Source organism: Patiria miniata, unplaced genomic scaffold (genome assembly GCF_015706575.1).
Source record: "Patiria miniata isolate m_02_andy unplaced genomic scaffold, ASM1570657v1 HiC_scaffold_20, whole genome shotgun sequence".
Taxonomy (NCBI): domain Eukaryota; kingdom Metazoa; phylum Echinodermata; class Asteroidea; order Valvatida; family Asterinidae; genus Patiria; species Patiria miniata.
Window position 1 is genome coordinate 40,463,358 of NW_024037059.1, and position 27,387 is coordinate 40,490,744.

Below are 27,387 nucleotides of genomic sequence, written 5' to 3' on the forward strand. Positions count from 1 at the left end.
AGCTGGACACAAAGACAACACAGATGAATTTGAAGTTTGTTTGAAACCCCCAAGACGTCTCTGAATCCAAAATAAAGTGTCCTTTGGGGAAGGAGTATATTTATCTTGCAATCAAGTTTTATAAAGATGAGTTTTATAAAGATGATTTTTACAGCTACATGTATTTGAATATCATGTAGGACTCTCTTCTTGAGGTCTTTTCATGAGGGAGGTTCAGGGGAGCTAGTTGCCACCCCTGTATCCTAATCTAGACATGCTTCTGCACCTGTGTGGCTGTAGGACACCATTGTTCCCCCTTGTTCAAGCCACTGATGAGAGATCTATGCCCTCAACGAGTGAGATCATCAGAGGTAACAAACAACTTTGACATCCTTCAGTGTGACATCAATGTGCAGACCGCTGTCCTCCACAAAACAATGACTCACAGACCGGGCTAATTGAGTCTAAGCATTCGCTACTGCCGACAACCAAAACAGCCACTCAGAGGATCATGTGCACAGGATCAGGAAGACAAGTTGACCCACTATCTAGCATCACTTGGACAACAGAGGGGGCTATATCACTTAGCTGATGTATACACGTCTAAATCCTTGTCGCGTATCAGAAGTCCAATATTATGTAGTTGTTTGAGATGATCAGTAAGTTTTGTGGAAACACTCACACAACCCTGACAGGGTCAATCAAAGCAACTATAAATGAATACATACGAGTTTGGACGTAATTTCAGAAACATTTTTCAGTTTAATTATGCAATAACTTTTTTACAGAAAAAGATTCATTTAATTTCAGAACTTCAAATCAATAGTGTAAAACCAATGTTGAACACAGACATGATTCATGTTGCAGTTCAGGAACTGAAACCATTTTATTGGATCAAAACAAAGCCGTACGGGCAACAAATGTCTCAAGCTCTGACAATATTTCAAATTGAAGTTCAGGTACCCCACAGCAGCGTTGCAGTACTCGTACTCGTACTCATCATCTGTGGTCACACTTCAATTCAAGTACTTTTTTTGTGCTCATACTCATCAAAATGAACTCTTACTTGCAAGTACTTGCACTAATACTCAAGGCAAAGTACTCGTACTTATACGCAGGCTCTCATTGACAAGTACTCCAACCACAACAATGATGCACAGTATTTCAGCTCAAGGAACACACACTAGTTGATGTAAGCACACATGTGACTTGCACAGTTGTGCATGGGGCACGGGGCGTAGACAGAACACCTAGACTGGCCGTCAGTCCAACACTGCAGTCTTTCAAAGAGATACCACCGTTTGTTTTTGGTCCGTTAGTTTTTTCAACATCCGAAAACAATCATCTGCAACCACTACGGCGGTAACTTTGGGTCGACAGTTCAAGGTAGGCTTGCTGACAGAGACGTAGACAATGTTGGTTTGGTACTTTTTCACATCGACAAAATTTGCAACTATCTCGGCTAAATAAATGCGGTACGCACACAAGCTGGCAGCAATCATTTCAGTATAACAGCACTTCTGTGAGTGTCTTTTCTGTCTTTGTGCCTCATTGGTTTTCCTGCTTGGATCGTTTCTTTATTCTCTTAGTTCTTTCGTATCGTATCGTGTCACTTTCCAGGGCGGCTAGCTCCGACAGTCTCTGCTGGAAGGATGGGGAGGCACTGGGAACTGGGTCCACGAAGAGGTAACGGGTATCTGCAGAAAAGACAAAAGGGAAAAATGAAAATAAAAATGTTATTTTAGGCAACAAAAAAAAAATATTCGGTCTCTGGTCAGACCAAAGTTCCGGAATTGACGCAGCCACTTTTTTTTTTTTTCGCTTTTTTTTCTTTTCTTCAAGCTTGGATTGTACAGACAAGGTGGGGTACTATTTTGCTTTTTTGGTGTCCTCATGTACATTGGTGTCCTCCATAATTAGCCTTGGTGCTTTCGATCATTTGCCTTGGTGCAATTTCCCATTCCTTGGTGCTCTTTGGTAAAAAAAATTGAGGAGGTGCGGAAATAGAGGGCGCTGTTGGAGCTACCACGGAACATTTCGGAAAAAAAAAGATCGACGCGCATGATTAAAATCGACGCGCGCGCTGACCAGAGACCGACTTATTTTTTTTTTGGCCTTAGAAATAACTTTCTTTCAGAACCCTTGCATGGTAAGTAGGCATTCTTTGGATTAAGACACTGTGGAATTCAATAGACTCCTTGCATCTGACACCACATCTGATAACAGGTCTTTGTTACTCTGGGGTACGCAGAACAAGACATTTTGCACTTTTGTAAGTGCGGGGGGGGGGGGGGGGGGGGGGACTTGCCCCCATCTACCAACGATTGACGCCCATATTGATGCCCCTGGGTGGGTTTATTTACTGAAGCAGCCAGGAGGAAAATGGAAAATGGGAAAGTACGTGTGTAAAGTCTGACAACTCCCAAATGCTTGTAAAGTGTTCTCAACATATTTGTGCTTAGCACATTAACTCGTTTAGCACATACATTTGCTAAGCAATATTTTTGGGTTATCCGCTCGGCAAACTTGGGCTGTTTTCTTAGAAAAAAAAAGACTCACTTTTCATTTTGTCGTTGAGGGTCATGGGCATGACCATCCCTCCCCGAGTCCTGCTCCGCTGCGTGGGCGACCTAACGCCGACATCCCGACTGCCGAACCCGATGCTGTGTCCCCTGAGGGCAGCAGAGGACGGCGTAGATGCGACAGTTAGACTCCCCATGCTGGATAGAGCATCTCTGTTGGACGCGGTGCGGAAGGACCCGCTGCTCGCCGTGCTCGGTTCTGCTGCTGCCCCCGTGCTGCGAGTTGTCGTGGGGCTCTTGGGGTTGGTGGACAGACGGAAACCGTTCCGTCGAGAGTCCATGGCCTGCGGGCTGGGTTCCTCTGGCAAGACTTTGAAGAATGGGAAAGGAATGGTTTTCAGAAAGATGGAGTTGTGTTGGAGACTTTAACTGGCAATGAGACGGTGTGAAGCACGCAGACATGGTGAAGTGATGTTACGTTATTTTACATGAAGTCACATTTGAAACCTCGGTGAAATCAGCTAAACTGTGCAGCGGAAATATTAAAACAAATTTGCAAACTTTTGTGGGGATCAGTCACACCACAAATTTGACTGATCATTATAAGGGAATGGTCATAACAGCCATGAAGTCCTTACAAAGATCCAAAAAGGTGGACACAATGTTCCAAAAAAATATGATATGATTGTTCAAAGAAGAATTCTGATTGATGATTCCAGCATGATCATTATGGGACCACATTCACGAGTATAATTATGAGCATCAATAATGTATGTACCGGTAAAATCTCATTTCAAACAAAATTGCTCAATGCAAGGGCTGATGCCTAACAGCATCGTGTTCACCATCCCCTTCCTGGGGGGGGGGGGGGAGGGGGGAGAAGAAACTCCGAGGCGCAGGGCCGCAGGGGGCTCCAACCCACTTGCCTCCCCCCGCCCCACAGAATCACGCCTCGCTGTGAACTTTGCTCCACCTGCTCAAAGCCATCTCTACCCAAACTTACCAAGAAAAGGAATCCAAGAAAAAAATGAAAAATAATCTACAGAAAAAAAATATGGTGCAAATAAACACAGCAAAATGACAATTAACCACACCACACCAATCCAAAAGCAAACTCCTTTCAATCAGATGGTAGGGAGTGTCTGATTTGTATACCTTGTAGTAAGGGACTAGTTCTGATTGGACTTAGATAGCGTGGTGATGGGTGTGTGGAGGTGGCAGGTGGGACGTGTACGTGTAGGCCCAGGGTGCGGAACGATAGACCTGTCCAGGAAAATAGACCTGAAATTGTCAGTGAGTTCATTGCAGGATCTGCCATAACAAAATCCACTATTTAAAGCCGGAGTCCATCATTTGCAGCTATCCAAAAAAGTAACTGGCGTAATTATTGTTGAAACACATACTGGTTGAAAGATAGTAAGGGGACTAAACTCCCTGTGAAATTATTCTTTCTGGCAAGCTCTCATTTTGAAGAAATCAACGAAAGAAGGCTTTTCCAACGGTGCGTCTCAAGAAGCACCGTAGGAAAATTTAAATTAGTAGTTCGTTTTGTTATTCAGCGCAGCATTGGCACGACGTACAGGCGCGCTCGGTTGCTATGATCCATCGGATCAGTGCGCGACATCGCGTAAAGCTGCAATTCAAAACAATTCAAAACATGATTCAGCAACTTTTGATTTGAAATTGAGATCCTAGAATGCTGTTTTTCTCGGAATATACAGCTGAAGCTCAGCTGAAACTTCATCAGGTTAGTTGTTTAGTATCCTTCATTAGATTTTGAACACTTTTGTTGCTTCAAACGAACAAAATGCACAAATTACAAATGATGGACTATGTCTTTAACCCACTAGTACCGGTACCTGTACCGCAGCAAACTGCCTTGCCTGTTACTCTCTAGGTACGGTACCGCCGCAAACTGCCCTGCCTAATACTCTCTGTACGGTACCTCCGCAAACTGCCGTGCCTGTTACTCTCTGTACCACTCCAAACTGCCTTGCCTGTTACTCCCTGTACTGCTCAAAAATGCCCGAGCATTCAATGGTTTTATGGATTCAGCAGGTACTAAATACAATGTAATACAATGTAATACAATGTAATACAATGTAATACAATGTCATACAATGTAATACAATATGGGTTGATGAAAACTTTTTAAAAGTTTATCAATATCAGACAGTACAGCAGGTGGTTTGAAAAAATTGAGCAAATGAAGAACGTCTCCTAATGAATGCGAGGCAACATCGGCGTTCAACCTCGCAACAGAAACAAAAATACAGCATTGATACGCGATTTACGCCAAGGCTAAATATAGAAGTGGAGTCATCTACGTCTCAAAAGCATACGAAAAAGCATTGTTCATTTGTTGAGTTATGCATAATTGGGTGTCATTACTGTGACTACTGTAAAACCAAATTCATAATGGTTATATATTTCTAAATCTTAATTTGCCAACCATCAGACATCAGTTTCTATTGCCAATAATAATAACCTTTATAACGCGCCTTTTGCAAAAGGTTTCAATGCGAAATGAGACCTTTTTTTAACACACTTCTCACGGAAATGAGTCTTTACAGGTTGCTGACGACAGGTGTTGTGTCTAATTAAATTATTGTCATTTTTACATTGACAAAGTCCGTCAACATTCTGTACATTTACAAGAGAGGTGGGTTGGGGCGTAGGTATGATTTTCTAGAAGTCACACGTTTGATACAGCTGCAGTCATTCAGTCAATTTTCCCTATTTTATAGTAAATCACAGAAAAATCCAAAATAGAAAAAAAATAGAGGAACAAAAAGTGATGTGCTGCATACATGCATCATGCAAGCCAGGAAAAGTTTGGATGTAAAGGGGTAGATACTGTTTCACCATTTCACACTGGGGTGAGGGGTGGGGTTGAGAGGAAAACGGGGGGAGGGGGATAGGGGAGGGGGAGTGGAGGGAGAAGGAGCTAGGTAAATTGTTAAAATAAAATAAGATTCATCAGATACAACATGCTGTTCATGACAATGGCCCGGACAGGCTTATAGAAAATCAAAAGGGAAGATTCAAAACACCAGGTCTCCAGACCGCCCAGGATTTGACTTAATTTCTATTTCATATTCCAGATATTCATCCCTACCTTTGGATTCCAGTCGACTGCTCGACCCCTCGCCATGCGTTCTCTTCTCTCGTTCTCTCTCCAACCTTCTCTCCAAGGCTCGGTAGCTCTCCGTTGACTGAGTCTTACTGCTTGCCTCGGCAGGCTGTTGGCACGAGCTGTAACTGCCGCTGGCGTTCAGGTCTTGTCCCGCGTAGGGTGAGTTGGAGGAACTGAAAATGGCAAAACCAAAGAGAATTTCAAAGAATCATGAAAGTCTCAATTCAATTTTGGGATTTGCCCTTCAACACATTTTTGCATTTCGAAGCTCGGTCTTGTCCCGCGTACGGCGAGTTGGAGGAACTGAAAAATGACAAAACCAAAGAGAATTTCAAAGAATCATGAAAGTTTCAATTCAGTATTGGGATTTGTCCTTCTACACATTTTTGCTCTTAGAAGCTGAACAGAATTGATCACGACTCTGTCGCCACCACCTTGATGGAGGTCAGTTCCACTAAAACACACGAATGTGTTGCTGATCGACTGGACTACTGAATATTCACAGCTGAGTTGGGAAACAAAATTTTATTTTCCTGAAACTTAATCCATTGACTGTAAACAGTGTTGAACTGGACCAATCTTTTTTCTTTTTTTTAAATGTGAAAGTGGAACGTGGTGAAAGAATCTTGGAAAAAAAGAGTGTCTGATCCGACTCAAACTTCCAGTGACAGGGATCACACTCGTTATTTCATAATTCCCTCTCAGTAAATACCACATCACACATTTTTGATGAATGTCTTATTTTGAAAGCTAGACTTTCTCGAGTGTTTATTTTATGTCCCACGGGGTCAGTGGAATGGCATAACGGGGTAATAATTAATAACAATTATTCAATTATTTCATTAGTTGATACCTGCCGCACGATACCAAGCTACTGGCAGATTAATGGATTCCCTTAGAAACATTCCGTCATCGCTTGGCTTAACATCTGGGTTATTCCCACAGGTAAATTCAACGCCGTGACACTTGACCCATCGGAGAATGAAGTAAACACACTGAATTAAACCGGTCTCCCTTGACAATATTTGCTACATATACATGTAACCGTCCTGCATCTCTCACTACTGCTTTCACATTACTTGTCCCTCAACTTCAAAGGGGCACTGATCAAATTGTGAGCAAAGTAACAGAACAGTCTGGGCCCTACTTCCTAATAATCCTACAGAATCAGACACAGATCTTCTGTCGTTTTTTTTTATAAGGATTTGGGATGATTCTAGTTACAGATGCAAAATGAAAAAATAAAAAAAATGAAAAGATAAGACACATTCATGCATTTTAGCCTACCTGGATTTCTTCATTGTGAAATTAGGTGAAGTTACGAAGCTGGCATATTGCAGAATAAAATACTGCTCGTTATAAATCTTTCATGTGGGCAAAGCAAGTCATATGCCTTCAAGAAGTCGAGCATTTTTGTTGTTGCATAGACTCTGCAACTAATACAGAAGCCCCATCAACTTGCGACTGACAGAAAATGGCGGCTTAGGTACGACACGGAATGTGAGTCTCCACGGCTTCCAATCCCACAATGCCCTGCTGTTTACTCAGACACTGTATAGGGGGCATCCTGTCCAATGTTTGTTGGGCTAATATTTACCATGTTCCAATCCTTTAGATGTGTCAACAAACCTCCGTGTGATTTCAGTACTGACTATTGATAAGTGAGTGCTTATCTCAACACAAACCTATGATAATGGTTATTTAACATCACCATGGGAACAAAGTGCATGCTGCATACTTTACAGGATTATGACTGTTAATATATATTCACACAGTTGAAGTTGAAACTTTACCATTCATTTGTCAGATCTCTCCTTATTAAAGTTTTATTTTTACCATGCCAACAAAAATTCTAAATATGTACACGGTCAAATATAAAAAAAAAATAATAATAATAAATTAAAACAAATTGAGACCTATGTACCTTGGGCATCATAAAAATCATCATCAATTTCGTCGACAACATTAAAAACAATCCTGACACTAATTTTGTTGGCAACATGCATGTCAAATTTCTATACTTTTGTCATGAAAGAATAACATTTTTTTGAGTGCTATCAATTATTTTCCAAAAGTTCCTTAAAAATTGCAATACAAGAAACGTTCTGCATGTTTGTGAAAGAAATTTGTGATCCCATGTAGGGAATTCACAGATGCGTCATTTCATAATTTAAGGGTCCACTATTTTTTTCCTGTCCCTGATACGTCTTAACATCTATGATTTTATAATTACGATGCACTCTGCAACACAAACTACCTACCCAACGAATAAAATAAAAATCGTTTGAAGTCATATTCTCAATGATACTTGAATGACAAAATACAAAGTTTAGAGGTAACAGGGACGGGAAAAAGTGTCACACTTTGGACCCCGTATTTATAGAATGACCTTGCTGTGCTTTCTTCAGAAATCAGAGCCACCCTACAATCAAACAAAAAAACTCAAAAAAACTTGAGAATTTCCGACACATTTCCAACGTCAATTAAGCATTTTATAAACTGTAACGCTGAAGAATTTCAGAAACGTACATGTACGTCTCATTTTGCTGGATCAAGTTAAACATGTGCTCCAAATTTCAAAGAAATATTTCAGCGATAACAATTAAGGGTTCCAATTTGACCATAAGCCTACCTCTTCTTATGTTTCTGTCGGTCTCGGTGTAACGATTCCTTGTACTGACTGTCGATGGCTTCTAGACACCACTGTTGCTTGATCATGGGCAACTTAAGAGTCATACTGACGAAGCAATCATCGCTCCACAAAATATCATCACCGTCGCAAAGATTTCAGTCATCATGGATGTATTCCTCTCGTGTCGAAAACAATTTTTTTTTCTATACAGGCAGCAAGTTCCAGTGTTGTTTATTCTGTTATCACAGTGGGGTGATTTGCTGTTCATAATTTAACATTTCAAGTTTTCTGAGACGCAAGAAGTAGCTAGCATCTTGTAAAATCACAGAAGAATCCATCTAAATTCTTGCTCCATGGTACAAAACATCCCAATAAGCAAATAATGCATACTTTCTGCAGCTCGTAGAGTTTACAACATCTGCCCGTGCTCAGTTGGTAGAACACCAGAACGGCAATCCGGAGGTCGCAGATTCAAATCCTGCTCCAGTCAAATTTCTTTGCTCAACTTTAAAATCATCTACGAAAGACGCAGCTTCAGAAGAAACCATTGCACCTTATACATCATTTAACATTTATATGGAGAAATTCCAGTAACATACATGATGAACATCATAGAGCAAGGTACATAATGTGACCATCTGCATTGTAACGTAGCTCCAGAGGAAACCAACTGTCACATTTAGGAATTAATGTAGCAACATCTCACTGCTCGATACACTGCCACAGCCAGGAACAGCATGAGAGCTCCCTGCACTGACACTGCACAAAATCAATACCTGTGTCTCGAGTGCTTTCACCAGTCGCATACCGTGTCTGACAGGCACATGCTCTCACCATGGTGAAAAACAATACAACGGTGAACAACCGAGCCTTTCAAACCGACTCTGGATTACAAGTCCTCCAACAATGAAAACGCCGTCCGCAATTCACCAGCGATTTACGGCACCCATTCCGTTCCAGTTTAAGCAATGTCTAACTGCTTACATGGCAGTAATGTACGTCTCACTATATGAATGTCGTACTAGTTTGTCCTTTATAATACAATGCACAAGTGAATAATGCTGGGTGTTTGTTACTCCCGACCCCAAGGGTATCCATTTTCTGTGGCCTGACCAGAGTGTGACACTTCACTGCACTCTGAGTTCCTTGTCTGTCAATTATTCAATGCATGGGGGAGGGGGTGGTTAACACAGAATGCTCCTCTGCTCATTTTACTAACAAAAAAAACCTAAGGTACATACCGTAAAAAAGCTGCCGTATCATTTCTATGGCTTTTCTAGTAGGGTGCAGAATTTCCTTGAACAAATAATATTTCGGTTGTGTTTGCCCGGAATTAAGCACAATAACACTGTGCACTCTGAACTAGTCGTTAATTTTGCAATTACCCATTAGTCCATTTATGGGCTGGCTTGCTTGGTTGGTGATGCGACGATCTGATTGATGTATAGCAGGGTTCTGAACGAGGTCTCAGTATGAAAGGCTATACATGTAATAAGGACAGCTATGAATCATTGAAGGACAGGGTTTTTTTTTTCAAAAGCTCAACTAATTCCAATTCTGGTCCAACAGAGATATATAATCTGTCATTAACAGGGGTGTGAATGACCACTGATAAAAATAGCTGAAAACATCTGAAATAAAAAAAGCTGAATCCAAAACCAAAAAATAGCTGAAATCAGCTTTAAAGCTGAGATTTCACACCCCTGCATTAATCATCTCCATCAGATGAAAAGTAGTTGCAGCTATGAAATCTTATAATGCAAACTTTTTTTCTAGCCATTTGGTTATTTTAAGCGCAACATTTTGTGCCTTAGTTTTCCATGTCATAAAGCTGATGCAAACCAAAACACTACATGCATAGGCCCCTAGCTACTCATCTGTTGCTTCAGTTCATACACCCAACATGAAACATGCATGCCATGCCCTCTCAGTCTCAAAAGATTTAAAAGTGCAGGAAAAATACAAAGGCTAACACTTTTGACAAAAACAACTCCTTCTGAAAGCCCAGCTACATGTATGTCTGGTCACAAGCTGTGTACAGGTGCATAGGTGTTGGCTTATATTCACTATGAATAAAGGGACCAGTCTATAATCCCATGACAAGCCAGTGAAAAGTAATGCATTGTATGTGAACATGTACAGCACACATGTACAGCACACATGTACATGCTCTGGTCATGTGGTTTACACAAGGGCTCTCATGAATATGCATGATGTACAGAGCAAGGGCGGATCCAGAACACAATTTTTGGGGGGGCCAAAACAATTTTTGGTCCCCCCAAAAAGTGGGTCAAAAAAATTACGGCGTGGGGTTCGGGGCCCGCTTAAGGGCCCCGAAATTTTTTGGATTCTAGATGCTCTGTGGTGCGATCTGAGGCAATTTCTGACCACTTTAACCAATGTTTTTTTGAGGAAAAGATGGTGGTGTACTCATTGCCTGCCTTTATTGCGATGTCACATAAAAAAAAATATAAAAAAATTGGTTTCATTTTGGGGGGGGGGGGGGGGGGGCCATGGCCCCCTTTGGCCCCCCCCCCCCTGGATCCGCCCTTGGTACAGAGGGGTTATGAATATGCATGAAAAAGTTCTGTGGCATTATTCAATCCATCCTACTGAGTGTGAAACAGCGACTGTCTGTAAAAAATTAACTGCATAAAAGACAGTTTGCATTAATATTTACAAAAAAAATTTAAGATGTAGCCTACTCAGAAATTATCATTTTTTTCCGTATCATGTCCCTTTTTTTATTATTTAACAAAACATATTGATAACACAACTTTGGACATATGAAGATAACTACTGTGAAATGAAGGATGAACAATATTACAGAATATAACATTCAACAAAAAAGGTTGCAACAGAAGCAGTTTAAACCACAATTTAAAAACAAAATTGTTCCTTTGATGTTTACAGAAAAAAAGCAGCTTGAGTGCAGCAAATACGATTCTCGCGTATCAGCACATTAGGTTTTTTTATGAACAAAATAAACTAAATGAGATGTCAGACTGTGAATTATTTTTGTTCAATAAAAAAACTGTTGTCAAAGAGAATGCTTACCATTTTAATGCCTGTTATTTATAATTAGTCATGAGTAAAATGGTCTTTTTGTAATTTTGTTTATTGTAATTTTGCATTAAATCTAAAAAAAAAAAAAAGGTAAAACCCTTTGCCATCTAAATCCCCACATTTTCTGGAAATAGTATCAATTTCTGAGCATCATGATTTGATATGCACCCCCCAAAAAATGGGCTCCAAATATTGAGAGAGGACTGAAATGATGATAATGCAAAACAAGGTTGATAACAGTTCTTGAAGGAAGTTTCAATGCACTTGTACATCATTCAGTAGTGTAAATGATAAAAGGTCAATGCAATAGATATAAGCTCTGCACACTTGGGTAATAATTATGTGCCTGTCCAATGCCAAACTACAAGTTCTAACTGGATGCGTCATTGTGCATTCATGTCCAACGATTGTCCACGCATGTTGGACATAATGGTTGTGATTGGTAAAAAAAATCACAGGTCGGGGCTCAGTGGATCAGTCTATTGCGGCAAGCTAGGCTCGGTGTAAAGATGCTACAGCACGTTCTCATACTGCAACTGCAGTAGATCCCGCTGCAGCTGTGAGTTCTGCCAAATCATCTTGTATGCCTCCTCTTTAGCAGTCTCCGCCCTCCTCTGGGTCTGCAGCACCAGCATCTTAGCCTTGTGTTCGGCCTGGGCAAGCTGGAACATGGCTTCTTCATAGGCAGACATTCCCTCCATGCAGTCTTCCTTAGGGTCCTGGTGCCTGTTGGACACTGATGCCGGCTCACGGCTGAAGATGCTGCTGGTGTTGCCCCAGGGACTGCGACGGTTGAAGACGCTGCTGTACCTGGACTGCCTTGGTGGGATGCCGTTGCTGCTTCGTCGCAGCTCCGATGCAGGCAAGACGCGACGCCGCTTGGCAACCGGATCCCACAGGTGGCTGCGCTTTTGACCACGGCGAGGATCGGTGAAGGTGCTGGGTGCAGTTGGAGGGCTCCAGCGTTGCCGGCTAGCTGTCTTGACGCAGCTGCGTTCTGGGCGTGGCTTAGGCGTGACCTCCACCACCTCGCTGGGTGTCTCGGCGGCTGCTTTGATGACCACGGGAGGGATGTAGTCAAAGTCTGGCTCCTCCTTGACCCTGACGTCGGGACTGTCTTCAGCTTCCTCATCTATGTCTTCACCATCCTCCACCTCAGGGTCCAAAGGAGGTTCAACAACTATGTCATTATCGTGATCCTCGTCAACGCCGTCATCTTCATCAGTCTTCGGGAAAGAATCACTCAGATCCCTGTTGAAAAAAAATTACAAAATAAGAGAAAATCATTAAAAAATTTTGTCAAAGAACATTAATTGCTAAGCGGGGAAACTTCAGATACAGATAACCAGCCGAGATGGATGCAATATGCATTGCTTGTAGCTGGTCTCCAGCTGCTGTTTTGCTTATCGAGATAAAACCTGCTAAGCCTGACCTTTCTTTGATGGCCTCGGCTAGGAGTTTTTCCTGTTCTTCATCCTCGGGGTTCAGTTCTTCTTTGTACGGTTTGATCAGGTCGTAAACCCAGAGGCTGGTATCGTCGGGCTGGACTGCCTGGGAGCTAGGCAGGGGTTTACCGGTGCCGGACTCGGCACAAGCCTTCAGCCACAGACCCACTTCCTTCTTGGCTTTCAGCTTGAGGCGACGATACAGATCCTTGATGAAAGGGGAAAATGTCAAATTGTAAGATTTGGAAAAAGTTGCTATTTTTTAAAGCTTATAAATTATTTATGATTACTTATGATATATTTCTTGTTACTTTTGGAAATAATTGCGTTCCAAAATACAATTGTCAAAAATATGATAAGAAAATGTAAAGTTACATCATAAATCAATATTACTCATAAATCAAAACGGAAAACACTGCATTCAAACTTTTCTCTAAGGGAATCACTATGGACCTAGTACATAGACCACTTCACATATTCCACCATCTTGGTGGTCACAACAAAATGGGGGGGGGGGGGGGGAGGGGGGGGAAGGGGGCATAATAGAATCACATCCCATCATGCTCGAGATACCATAAACATATTTTTATTGTAATGCCTCATGAGATTACTACGTTACCAAAAAAATGGTGGAATTTGTGAAATTTTCTATGATGTACACTTGTACAAACACACAACCTAAAATTTGGCATTCGTGGTGTGCTTGCATTGTTGGGTAAGACAGAAATGTAGGGTACCACTGTTCCCTTTTTGTGAGTACCCCACGAGTATTTTAATTCACATCAACTCCCAACCCTGTTTGGTTTTTATGTTGAATAATTCACTCTTTGGAAATTAAACTTCCTTAAAATCCCCCTTATTCGCCAATTTCTGAACACTCTAGCTCTTGAATAATGTCCTACATGTACATGAAGATCAATAATTCAATATTTTTAGCCCATCCAGAAGATTATGGTCCAAAACTTTGCCTGTCCCATGCATAAATAACCAACATGTGTACCTTCATTTGGGTGAAGTTTCGTGGGTGCGAAGCCTGACGGTGGAACTTCTTGGAGATGGACGCCCAAGCCTTGTACTTGGCCGAGTTGTTCTTGTGATCCGTCTTACGGCATTCTAGGACAGCCACGTGGTCCGCGATCAGTGACAACAGCAAGCCTTTGTCCTCCTCACTGAAATTATCGGCGCGCGTCTTCTTGTCCGAACCCCGCATGATGACTGCGATTCCGCCAAAGGCGCAGCTTAAGTTCAAAACACTAAGTGCAGGATTTCGAAATCTACAGGCTGATTATGATACTGCAACCAGTCTTTCGCGAATGTCTACCAGGCCATATGCATTGCTTATTCCGGCTTAATTCAACAGCAGAGTCCTGTATGCACTGTGCCTTACACAGGGAAACATTAACAATACATTGGGTGTACTTCTGAAAACCGACGCCCAACCAAAATGTCTCTTTCAAAATCCTGAATATTAGCACATCCACACTCAAGTCCAAATCAAAACATCCAGCAAAATCTGGTGCAGGATATAAAATAAGTATGGGCTTAAACACCAGCCAAACCAGACTGAATTGGTTACAAAAGAGCACAGCCAGACACACGGATAAGCACTACTGACACAAGGACATACACGTGAGCAGTAATGGCGGGAACTAGCTGTGCACTATGCCCTTCCCTACATACAGGCCTACTAGCCCTGCATGGAAGATAACAAGCCAGGCCTACACAATTGTACACACAGGGCAAGGCAGTCTAGCCTGGCATATGTAATTCAGGCCTGTGTAATGCCCATGCATACACACACATGGAGAAAGCCCCACCATGCCTGCATCACACACAAGCTAGCTAGGGCAGGGATCAATGCACCTGCATAATTGATTGGGTCGCTCCATGTGGCGCAGAGGGGTGTTGGTAATTAGGAGGGGATACAGGCATTTGGGTAATACAGTGTCCTGTGTTTCTAATCTGTGTACACTGTATCAATGCAGTGAAGTACAAAGTGCGTGTAGGTTCTGTTTCCTGTATCAAACGTTAACAGAACTGCTCAAACGGGAATTTCTACAAGATTGAAGAGGGAGGGGGTTGAAATGAAGAAATCTTTTTTTTTTTTTTTAAAAGAAGTGGCAAGTAAGCACTGAAATAAGAAGTATGAATCATATAAGTGAATTAATGACAAATGCCATTACTCTGTGTTTCTTCACATGAGATACCCCCTTCAAACAAAAACCACCCCAAAAACATAAAACTACTAAATCATGAATTTTACTCTTGAGAAGTTTGACTGATTGTGTGATCACAATAAATCATTTTTTAGGGTAAAATCAAATGTAAATTTACATGTTTGTGGTTGGACTTTCTAACAAGTATTCCTTTTTTTTTCACTTCATGAAAATTACTAAACTATATGCAATTTTCATTTTATGGAAAAAATAAAGGTAAATGGTAGGAAACACACATCCATTAATCAAAAATCAAAACATATCTTTGCTTTTTTGTTCCTTAATTAAATTTAAAAAGTCACCGGTAAATTATGGGATAAATCAGGATTCTGGAATTAGGTCTGTTCATAAAGTTTCATCATTGATTTTTCTTGTTTTCAAAACTAAGCTCAATGATTGTCTACAGTGGCACGCAATAAAATGAAAAACTCTTAGTGATTCAACTCACCAATGGATAAGCGGTAAGGCATTCTTCCTCGGTAGAGCATGCTGAAAATACCAGCGACTTAAACTTGTGATGTACATGATGCTGAATGCCGACTAACCTACACTGGCCCAGCATTTTATACAACTATGGACACTAGGCTACAATCACCCCTACCGTATTTTATGACAAATAAAAGTCAGTTTACAAAACACGAGGAATCGCGTTACGGCACTCAAAAGGGCTCAATATAAACAGGTTAAATGCCGTTCGCGAGCTTGGAATTTGGGCTAAACTTACAGGCCTGGCCTTTTTGCCCCTCCGCATCTCACTGGCAAATATTTACCGAGCTCTAATGACCCTAAACAGGCCAACAGCAATTGAATACTCTAAATTGAAGTTTACGGACAGACGTTTCAAGTGCGCCAAAAAGTAAATAACACCCCCAAACCATGAAACACACCAAAAAGTTTTCGCTGCAACTTCGAGAAATGGACTTCTGTTGTGTTATCTGTTCGATGCCCAAAGCGATGACTTTTAGACAAACGGAACAAGTGGATACAGATTTGACATTAAAAAAAACAGCTCTCAAAAGCAATTTTTTATAAATTATTTTAAGCAAGAAATTGTAGGCTTTTAAAATGTTATTTTGCCTATGAGCTACAAGTAAGTAAATAGTGACACGTTTCGGAAATCAACAACCTTAAACTGCACATTAATCCATTAGTCACTGTACCGCCCAAAACCGCCCTGCGTATTACTCCCTGTGTCGCCTAAAACCGTGAATAAACACAATGTTATACGGTGAAGTACAGCTCCCTATGGGTTGAAATTACATTGTACATCCACAGACAAGTGCACTTCTGAAGTTACGAGATCCTACCATTCGAGATGCTCAAGTACAGACTCATTCACATCATGAATGATACACGCACAATGTACAGCAGTACACAAGGGCCTACTGTATCTGAAGCAGATTTGACCAAATGAAACACTGACCCATTTTTCTACCTACCGCAATGGCACCCGGCCAAAGAACGGATCCCGCCTCAGTTGCAGCACTAGTCCAGCATAGGGACACACGTCGCCATCAGAATCCATCATCCATCACAACTTCCAACTCTCACGGCCGCGAACAACTTAAACCAGGAAATTTCCCCTCATAATGTTTTTTTCCCTCCAAAATTTCCAACCGTATATGATTCTAACTGCGAAAAGACAGACTATGTGTGCATGATTTGCAGGGCAGATAGTCGTTAAAAAAAATGCCCACTTGATGTTGTTGATTCAGTCACTTAGCGAGTATTACTTTGGACTACCGGAGATATGCGTGAACCTTCTCGACACCTAATCACAATAAGGACTCGATTGGAAACTCTGCCTATACTGCAATTTAGCTGGCATACTATGAAAAGCACATGGTGATTTGCTCTGTATGCATGCACCTCGAGCAGCTGTACGTAAGGCTTCGTCCATTCTCTCTCTCTCCGGTAGCACCATCCTGCGATATTTGCCTCGGGTTGTCATCGCCTTGTATCCCTTTTCATAGATACAGGTCCGGCGCTGTGTGTCTATTTGAAGAGGCATTAGCAAAAGCAACTAGAGAACAATTCCTTGCCAGTTCTGTAGATGGGTTTTAAGTAAATCTTGTGCAAACATCAGGCCATCTCATCCTCTGTGCAAATAATCCATAAGTCTTATTGTTTTGGAATGGCCTAAGGGAGTTTTTGTTTTCTCCGGGTTAACGCTAATGCTTGTGATAATAAATGAGAATGGCACACTATTGACATCTTAGTGAAGAGGCTACATTTTTCAAAGTTTTGTACATTGTGCATATGATTTGTATAAAGCATTAAGTGGTTTGTAGACTTGTAGATTGAAGGATTGAAGCAATATTTTCATGCATCTGTTCAGTCATATTCTAAAGTCACTTGTGAAACATCTGCTTTGAATCTGTCAACTTCATGTAAGTGTTGAATGGTGACCATGGCACACTGCATTTTAGTTATTTCAAAACATTTGAAACAAATTTTGAACAAATCATTTCAATTAAACCCACCAAGCCTGAATGTTAATTGATGAAGTAAAACACAAAAGACCTCAGGATGAAATCAATCTGTAATCCCCTAAAAATTGTCCGAAATTTTCATATATTTGATGTACAAATGTAATCCTGTTATTCTGTGTAACTGGTTTACAGACAAATCTCACAATTTTGTTCCAAAAGTTGTGAGGGCCACCTGACAATTTTTGGGACCAAAAATCATTGTGGGGTGACTTGAAAGTCTCCACAAAGTCAAAAAGTTTCCAAGCAAAACAACAGAAAACTTCCCCACAAAGCAGTCCTGGCCAGACTTCTTCCTGGGCTCAGTCCAGTCCTAAATACACCTGTCTCATTACAAGTATTACCATACATCAATGGGATCCTTATCACCACCTGCCAATTACTTTTGGGTGCTAAATGGCTGATTACTTGATTGACAATCAACCACACAACAAGGAGGGGCTTGTGGTTAGGGATACCCCATGAGCAGTACTGTGAGTGCATCATAATGGCATCACTTCTTTTAGAAGAATCACCAGGAGTAGGCTTGCAACATAATCATGAAGACTGTCTCAGCTTTAAGCCTGCTCCCTTCTCCATGGTCAAATTGTAATTTTACCATAGCTGTTCCAATTAACAATTTCCCACACACTATTACATATTTCTTATCTTTTCTTTTAAAGTTAGACCATGGACACTTCCAAAAGGTTTACACCTACTGGAAGTTTTTGCAACAGCAGAAACAAAATAATAAGTTTCCACTGATATATCTGTACTTATTAACCAGTTCACGTCGGATGACGTGTATATATACACAAACGTTTTGCGGTTTTCGGAACAATGACGGATAAACACGCCACGAGCGAGGCCGGCAATATCTGTCAGTGACCCGCTCGCAGCGAGCGAGGCCGGAAATATCAGGGTGTGCTACCCGCAGATGATGGCCTGAACCTGTCTGGCATCGAGGTTTATAAAAAACAATCCCGCGTCTGGGTCCGGTCAATGTCAAAATAATCCCTGCGCCAACTGGTTAACGTATGTTTGACCGTATTTGAAAATTGGTGGTTGACTGGCCAGAAGAAATTAAGTACAAAATTTGAACTTACCTTGCGAAATGATCTAGACAGGATCCCAGGGTTCGAAACTTCTTCGACTTAATCACCATGGCCAATTGAAATAAAAATGTGTACCAATCGAAAATGGAACATCTACTTAAACAGACATCCAACTTGACATTGCTCTGACTCCATACACTGGTCCAGTTGTCTACATTTTTAACTTTAAAATTGGTTGAGCTACAAAAAGTCTCTCAAAGTAAACAACAGAGCTGAAAACTTTGTTCCTTTTAACACAGCTTTCCATCCTGAAGATTTCCTTGAAAATCACTTGTTGCAAACCTGTTGCAACATTGATGAGAGTTGAAGTGGCGTCTGCTCTGAGATTTTTTTCACAAACCGAACCATGTATTAAAAAAGGCACCACCACCAGACAGATCGAGACTTACAACAATAGAGTTTGGAGACTGTTTGTTTGGTGGGGGATCACGGCTTTAGTTTTGAGTCAAACTCAGGAACCAAATCAATAATCACGCAGGCATTTGGAATGGGACAGTTATCAGCTGTACAATTGTGTATCGCTTTCATCGATTGTCATCCACAATCTGTAAACAAATTCCAGAGAGTTATGGAAAAATGAAATGAAGTTTTTCGAACTCGCATGTATTTCACAGAGGGAGCAGCCCCGTCCCCTTAGTGGACCCATGATCCAGACCTCGCAATTCACTGGTACTGATGACTTACCATTTACTGTGTTGTTGGCGTTTCAACATCATGGCATCAAACAGCACCCAATTGGAGTTGATCTTGGGCAGATTCAGGCCGGAGCCGTTCTTGCCGTTGGCACCGAATCCCTGGACCTTTAAGTCCCCGTGGGTTACCCTGTCTGGCATGTCATCGGCAGATCCCAACAACGATTCGGAAGCCGGCTCATCCCTGACACTGACGGCAATTGACTAAATCCAACCCCTGGCCATGCCTGACCTCTAGTTGAATGCTGGCTGCTTCCTTTGACTGCAATTTTGTTTTATGGCATGCATCCATTCATTAAAAAGAAATACTCCGAAGTCATATATTACAAGTTATCTCATGGAGTTGACGTAAATATGCGCCACACAAAAGGCCATCTTGGTTTTATCTTGAAGCGAAATGGGGCAAATCACCCCTGCTCATCTCGAAAAATGGAACCTCTCAAACTTGATCTTCAGAAGTCAACCGTTTCTCTTGTCCCCCTCAAGTGACATAATTGGAAATATCATTTCATGGACACAGCTACTTGGTTTTATGCACTAAGTTCCTTCGAGTCGTTATGGATTCTAGATTTTCAATATATGGACTCTTCCATTCTCATGTGAAAAAAAAAGGGCAATGGATTTTGTTTTTGCAGAGTGTGATGGACCCCACTGTTTGAATCAATATTCCGTAGATCAAGAGTCGAGATAAACTATTAGCACTTCAGTTTAATCAATGATGCAAACACTTCAAATGGACAGGGTTTGAAAAGGCTCGGACAATGGAAGTCCTTTCAGGAATCTGACCCCGGGGACTTTACCAAGGCAACAAGTAACGGCCCTTTACTATCAAAGAAACGACAGCCTCATTACCAAAGCTTTTCATTTGTTTTTCCAGGGAGACGTACTGTACGTCCCAAATTTTGGAATAATTTAGATGCAAGGTACGTGACTGGAAAGTATGATGACCTAGGGCACATAATGTTCGATTTGGTTGTAACTTGACATGTACGTATTATAATGTGCTGTTATAGATGACATTTATAGTGACGTCACTGATTGTTCGTCACGTGCACAGAGTATTTCAAATATCCGAAACAGCTTGTGTTTGTCCACAAACACATTTCTAGTTTCTAATTGACTTGTTTAACAATTTATATATTATTTTTTCTTCCTGCTATATTTGTCATTTTATTTCTTCCTAGTAATGAAATAATAAAAACTGCAGCTCAGGAGCCTATAATATACCCAGAGAGCAGATGATGGAGAAATTTTAGGGAAGGGGGTGGGGGGTGGACTGAAGTGATATTCCACAGAAACCCACAAAAATCAAGTAGGGGCTGAAAACCCATCCATGTTTGGGATGGATTCGAACCCGGCGTGCAAGGAAGGTGGGGAAACTAACGGCCACTTCACCAACTCGACGGCCCTCAGTACCAGAGAAAATTGGCGAGAAATTGTAGCATACCTTGTTCTCAAATCTTTCTCTTGGATGTTACAGGTGTGACCTTTGACACTGATGTCCAGGATGTCGTCTTCGTTCACCGTGGAGCACGAGCTGACAGCACGGCAGTGCCTGCTGAATGGCCTGAGCAGTTTGTTGGGTGGGTAGGAGATGCCACGGGTATAGCTGGAGTATCGTCGCATACGATCGTGCAGTGATGCGAAGGGGTATGGATCCATAAAGGAACTGCCCAACGCATTGTAGATGGGATCCATATGATAGTCGGTGTGGCGACGCCTCATCACGAGGCAAAGTGCTCCAATCCCAAGAATGCACTATGCTTTACATACTTTAGGTTCATTTACCTTTAGCCGAATGACAAAAGCTGTAGTGGCAGAAGACAGGTTTACAATTTCGCCTTGATCCAAATAGTCTACAGCAACTTCTCGAGTTGTGCTAAGAATCGTCTCAAGATTTTCTGGAAGTTCTGCCTATTTTTCTCACTCAAGTAAAAAGCTCGTAAATCCACCACACCGGGCCCTTATTATGAGCAACACAACTAACGTTTACAATATTCCAGTACTCAGAATGGCGAAATTTATTGTTTGGACGATCACAATCAAACAGGAGACGGAACTCAATTCTACTCAGCCTGAAGCGACAGTAGGAACAGAACATTCAGCATCGCTACACCATTCAAAATGGAATTAAAAGCTGAAATGTCCAATGGATCTGAACTCAACACCCAAAAATAGCACAAAAGCCGAGCTGTGAATATAGTGTGATTATTAATAACATGGCTGGCTATTTACCAGAATATCGATTGACGGGCGTCTGTATGGAGACCTTTTTTTCCTTTTTGAGGATGAGGAAGAAAGAATGACGACCAACTTCCATGTAGCAGGTGGTTTTTACTTTATTTAATACAAGGGACGTGCCCAATGACACGATAGATGTAGATACGCAAGTATCACATCTGTAAATTCATCCTCACCTTTCGCTTGTTCAGTGACTTGGTATCCTGGGAAATGTATGGATGATTTAATATCTTATAGAAGATTTAAATATCTTATTGATGATTTAAATATCTTGTTAATACTAGCTTTTAAAGATGTACTACTGTCCATGAAATTTTTCGAGTTTCAAACTTCTTGCAATACCTTTAGTTAGTCTTGAGTGCTCCTCTACAGAAAGCTGTGTCCTTCTCTTGGATGTCACCCCATTCATACAAAATATGTATTTTGTGTTATTCTGTCCTTGATACAACATTTGTATTTACTATTTTGTATATTTTATCATTTAGTGTATCAACTTTTTTGTATGAATGGAAATTGAAACAAACTAAAAACAAACTCATTTGTGAAGGAGACTTTGGCTGAAATATAATTGGCCCATTATTTTAGTTTCAGAAAGATTACCTTACAAACTTTGAATTATTTTCTCAAGGAGAAAAAATTCTGAATTTGTTGGAGAGCACCTACAGTACATCTTTAAGACAGTATGTGCAGGCCTACTGCATTTTTTTGCACTGTACTTTACTTTAACAGCCAGGAAGAAAATTTGCTCTATAGTGGTCAGAGTGAATTGGAATCTCTGCTGATTTCACACAACCTTTTCTTCCCAATTTAATCCCACAAATTAATAAAATTCAAACAGGATATTGAAAGATGATAACATACCTCTTGCTTGCCCAGTCGACAAACATGGCTGCTTTGGGATATCCCATGGGCGTGGCCGGGGCTCCGTGGGAGTGGTTGGTATATCGGAGGCGGGGCTTGGTCGTGACCCCTCCCCTTGGCTCACGGGCCTCCAGCAGGGGAGTCAGGTTACGCTGGATCGAGATCTCCTTCTCTCCGATCTTGACGGCGAAACCGCGGAAGTGCATCCCCGGCGTTGCCTTCTCCGATTTCATCGCGAGCGACACGCGAGGCGATTTGCACCAGAGTACAGTTTGACAACATACATGTATTAGTCACTACTGGATGAACTATACCATATATTATTTTCTTCAGTTGAGGTTCAGGAAGTGACATTGAATACAGAAATTGCTAGATGAACGTTCAAATTATCTCAGAGTATATATACTGCTCACATCTTTGCTCCCAACACGTGAAAGTTGAAAGTTTATGAAAAGAAAACTGCATGAGATGTCTGCAGATTGAGAACAAAATAGCTGGATCATTATTATCAGGTGACTGATCCATCCGCCCGGAAAAAAAACCAGCCAAGATGTTTCCAAGAGAAGTTAACTCCTCACATGTCGAGGTTGAGGCAAATTAAGCGCAACACCCGAGTTTTAGAACTTTGAAACACATGTTGTTTATTCTTGAAGTTCACACTTTATGTTGTCTTAAAGATGGCTAATCCAAGTTCAAGAAGCTTTGACTTTCATCACACGACAAGCAGGTAAACTGTTGATCAAACTAGAGGACAACCTCAAATCTATCCAGTCATCCAGTGCTGTATTTTGCTTGATCCACTGCTCAACATAAACTAGTTGCTACTATGCGTAAATCCCAACGCTTCCTGCTTCAGCTTAAATGGAAAATCCTTCTGCCAACACTGAGATTGGGATTTCTGGGTAGTACATGCTTCTCCTTGGGGTCACAATGACTGCAAATCTGGCCCTAATCCATCAGTCAACAAATGATCAGTCAAATCAGCCTCTGGTTCTATACAGACAGAAGGGTGGATGGAACTTTTAATCTGCAATTTTTATGTCAAAGTAATTTTTACAAACTATTGCCTCACAGTCCCTACACAGGTAGTTTACATTGGATTTAGTAATTTACGTCATTGAATAACAGGTTTGAACTCAGCATTTTGGTCTAGACAATCGATCCTTCCAGTTTATTTATTCACGAGTATTTGTATAAGGTTAAGTAGGGAATCGCACAGCTACTTAACCAATTCAATGTTTGAATTTGTGATTTGTTCAAATCATTGGGCTGTTCAATGACACGTACTGCTCTAAAAAAAAAAAAATCCATTCATAAAGTTTGAACAAAGTGAGTTTCATTTGAACAAAGATTTGGCCACATATAAAAAAAGAACAATATGTTTTGAGGCACCGTGACACCATGCTGTAGAAGTAATTGATGTAGAAGGAATATTTTTGGTTACAGATAAATTGAATTGAATAAGAATTTTAAAATGTTTGGCTCCATATTTACCTGAAAATGTCACAACCGACACCACCCTGCCAGTATATACTCACAAAAATAACTTGCTGCTGAAGTTTTCATGACTAAACAGGCAGCACCGTATATTTATGCACCAACACACTTCAATATACAATCAACTTAACCCATCCGTAAGCCTATGAAATCCACCCACTGATGAGGGCGAATTCAACCCCCTTTAGTTATTTATGAGGCCATTGAAAGTATGCCAGCACCCATGTGGATAGGGGCCTATTCATTACCCCTCCAAGGTATTTAGGGGTATACATGGGTGCTATCAAAAGGCTTCACAGATTTGACGTGTATTAAAACGGCCTTGGTGCTTTGGTGTTATAATGAGATATTGAGAGCTGAAAAAGAACCCCCACCGACAGGTCAGTGAAAGTACCACATGCTAGTATTCACCATGCTTTGCAGAGCTGTTGCTGCAAAGATGTTCAGTACGCGTTGGAATACTTTGCAGATAAATGACAAAATTCATATGTATCCAAATCAAAAACTGACCGTCCAAAACACACAGAATACCAGGATAAAACCATAGAAATAATTAATTAACTGGATCTTAAAAAATTAAATCAGAATTACATCCACATCAAGATTTATATATTTTTTTCAACCTGAAGCATCAAAAAAATCCAATAATTAAATTTCAATGTTGGGTTTTTGCCTTTCACTGACAAAATTTGAATGATTAAATTTCCTATTTTATCACTTAATTTACAGAAAAAGATTTTTCTAAATCCAATGAAAAGATTTAATTTGTCGCCATGATGACTTGCAAATGAAGACAATGAAATACTGAATACCTGATGTAGGCATCATTCAATCCTGCTGTGACCATGGAGGAACAATCTCATCAAAGAATCACAAAAAGAAGGATCACTGACATGAGCAGTGTCTCCCTATTAAGCTCTACCAAAGTCTTCATTCTTGGAACTATTTACTGCAACCTCACGTAAGTACTCGATGCAAACCGGCTAGGCAATCCTGATAAATTGGCAACTCGGCTAAGGCTGAAGCACTACAAGTGCAAGACTGCCGTGCTACGCGGCCCACTAATACTCCCTCAGCTTAACCTGTCACTGACCTCTTAACATTCCAAAGGAAAAATCCTACCTAAAACCAGGGAGCTGGTTTATAGCTCCATGGTAAAACCAAAAGCTATTTAAAGTACTTATGAGGTGAATGAATTCAAAATAAATGCTGTATTGGTGTATGCATAAATTACTTTAAACATGGCAGTCTCAGGCTAAAAAAAATATGTGTTTACGGTAAATAATCCAACATCAACTTTTTGTTGCCACATTTAGCCAAAATCTTAAAACATAAAAAGTATTTTTGAAAATAAAAATGTCTCCCCATGCAGAGTTTTGTGTGTGTTTTATTGGTTAATTAAACAATAAAAATGTTAATTATAATATCATTAAAGGTAAACAATACAAATGCTAATTACGCAGAATACAATTAAAGGTACCCAGAAGTAAACAAAGTAAGCAGGCCTATAAAAGGCTGACAAACATAAAAAAAAGTTACAAAATAAAATTGTTTTCCATTTTTTATGGCATTACCATAAACACAATTTCTTTCAGCCTAGCTTATGAAATATCTTTTCAAACCATGGAACAATTAAACAGACTTCCATCGAAAGGATAAAAAGGCACAGAATTCTTCACTTCTGGCTTCTTGAAAAAATATATATTCTCAGAATCACAACATGTACACTCTCTTTATAAAGTCTGCTGTCTCGGAACAGGAAATTATAAATCAACTTATTATTTGCTGCGTTATGCATTTTGCGCCATGGTAACGCTGCTAATTTTCTTTGTATATGCCATCAACAATACAGTTCCTGATGAAAAGGCAAGTCTGACAATCTTCATTCAGACATCGGATTGTGCCGATATAACAATTGCAGGAAATGCATTCAGGAATAAAATTGAATCGTGCACCGTAATATGAAAATGACTTTGAAAGAAAAACCCTTCATGCGAGATACAATCATACAATAGAAAATCCACATGCACACTAGTGCCCCATAGTGTCCCGTGTAGATGAACTTAAGTGTACCTTGTATGTATCTCGACTAAAATATAATGAATGAAGCTCTACACATCATGTCCTATATGGAAAGTCTTTTACAAAAAAAAGGGAATGGTCACATAGCTGTTTGTTGTTAATGGTGAATGCCATTATTGATTTCCCTAGATGGCTTTCCAATTAACATAGGCTAAATACAGAACTCATTAAAAATTTATATGGGGACCCACACAGGACGAAATGATCCGCCAAAAAGTGTCTTACTCACAACAAGAGGACAAGAATTTCCACGAGTGTAACTGAATTGAATCGGACAAAAAGTAAAAGACACAAATCAAGCAAAATAAATGCTAGATGAAAAATAGCTGTATAAATATTGTGCTAAAAAATTGCACTGACCAAGTATGTACCGATCTATTTGTGTAGATAACTCTCAGTCTCATTCAAACATTGCAACAAACCGATATCTGTAAGTGAACCCCCATCTCCACCCACCCCCACCCCCGAAAAGATACACAAAAATCACACTTACCTAGTGCAAAAGTGTTTTTCAAAGAAATTTGTCCATGTGAGATCTTGCATTTCCAAACTCTCCCTTGCTCCAGACATGCTTACTGGCCCTATAAAGGGGAGATCACAAAACAATTGACATCATTTCAGACAAGTGTTTTATTATATTAGTCACTTTCAAATAAAATAGGCCTAGGCCTAGGTCTAGGCCTACTTAATGTGGCTCCCCACCCATATCTTTTCGGTCTTGAACCAAGCTTTGAATTGTTCAAAAATTAGAACCTAGGGCTAGGCTAGACCTATGCGCCTAACAAATGCCCCCCCCCCCCCCCCACGGAAAAAAAATGTAGGCCAAACTCCTTAGTTTTGACCTATGCTTGGTCCTTCCCTAGCCTATTTGGCTTCAAAACATTAAAATAGTAAAACACTGACCAGCCCACACAACCCCAACTGGGAAAATGTGGGGGCAATAGCCCCGCATATGACCCCCCCCCCCCCCCCCACTGTAGCCCAAAAATCTACGCCGCGTAGCCCTCTCAAAAACAAAGGTTGTCCCTCCCTTCCTATCCTAGAAGTAGTTTTTCAAAATCATCATACTTGTATTGTTTTGAAGGGTCTTGTTCTTGAAGCATAATTTCCTTCGTCGTTGCGCCAGCAGACTCTCCGTAGACGCCATACTCAGATGACGACTCCGACTCGCGCAGTGCTGGTTCACCGCCGAGTTGTCGGCCAGCGGCTGCACCGTCAAAGTGACGATTTTCGGCGATGTTCCCGACTCCGTTTTCGGTATCTCCCAGGCGCGCGACGAGTTCGAAAAAGCATCGTAGCGATCCTTGCATTTGTTAGGAAAGCCGCGGAGCCACCAGTCGCCTTGCATTGCAAATATCAAAAACGATTCTTTTCGATTGAAGAAAGGTTCAAGATTACTTATTAAAAACAGCAAATAAATGAACTTTAGCCGCCA

General features: G+C 40.8%; 2 protein-coding genes across 11 annotated transcripts; both read right to left on the bottom strand.

Moving 5' to 3' along the window:
* Window positions 1-829: 829 nt before the first annotated feature.
* LOC119729189 lies at window positions 830-27,387 on the bottom strand. 10 transcript variants are annotated; one of them, XM_038201730.1, is made up of 6 exons: window positions 27,021-27,387; window positions 26,446-26,533; window positions 5,620-5,810; window positions 3,657-3,764; window positions 2,539-2,871; window positions 830-1,676 (listed from the first exon to the last, which is right to left on the bottom strand). In XM_038201730.1, exons 1-6 carry the CDS (start codon window positions 27,298-27,300, stop codon window positions 1,528-1,530), a joined length of 1,149 nt encoding a protein of 382 aa, XP_038057658.1. In that variant the 5' UTR covers window positions 27,301-27,387; the 3' UTR covers window positions 830-1,527. The 10 variants fall into 10 exon arrangements, with proteins under 10 accessions (XP_038057658.1, XP_038057661.1, XP_038057660.1 ...); XM_038201733.1 differs by lacking the exons at window positions 26,446-26,533; window positions 27,021-27,387 and adding exons at window positions 22,374-23,366; window positions 23,912-24,024; XM_038201732.1 differs by lacking the exons at window positions 26,446-26,533; window positions 27,021-27,387 and adding exons at window positions 22,374-23,366; window positions 23,868-24,024.
* Window positions 11,681-14,630, bottom strand: LOC119729188. The gene is made up of 3 exons (XM_038201729.1): window positions 13,781-14,630; window positions 12,768-12,988; window positions 11,681-12,586 (listed from the first exon to the last, which is right to left on the bottom strand). The coding sequence occupies exons 1-3, from the start codon at window positions 13,988-13,990 to the stop codon at window positions 11,848-11,850; spliced, it is 1,170 nt and encodes a 389-aa protein (XP_038057657.1). The 5' UTR covers window positions 13,991-14,630; the 3' UTR covers window positions 11,681-11,847.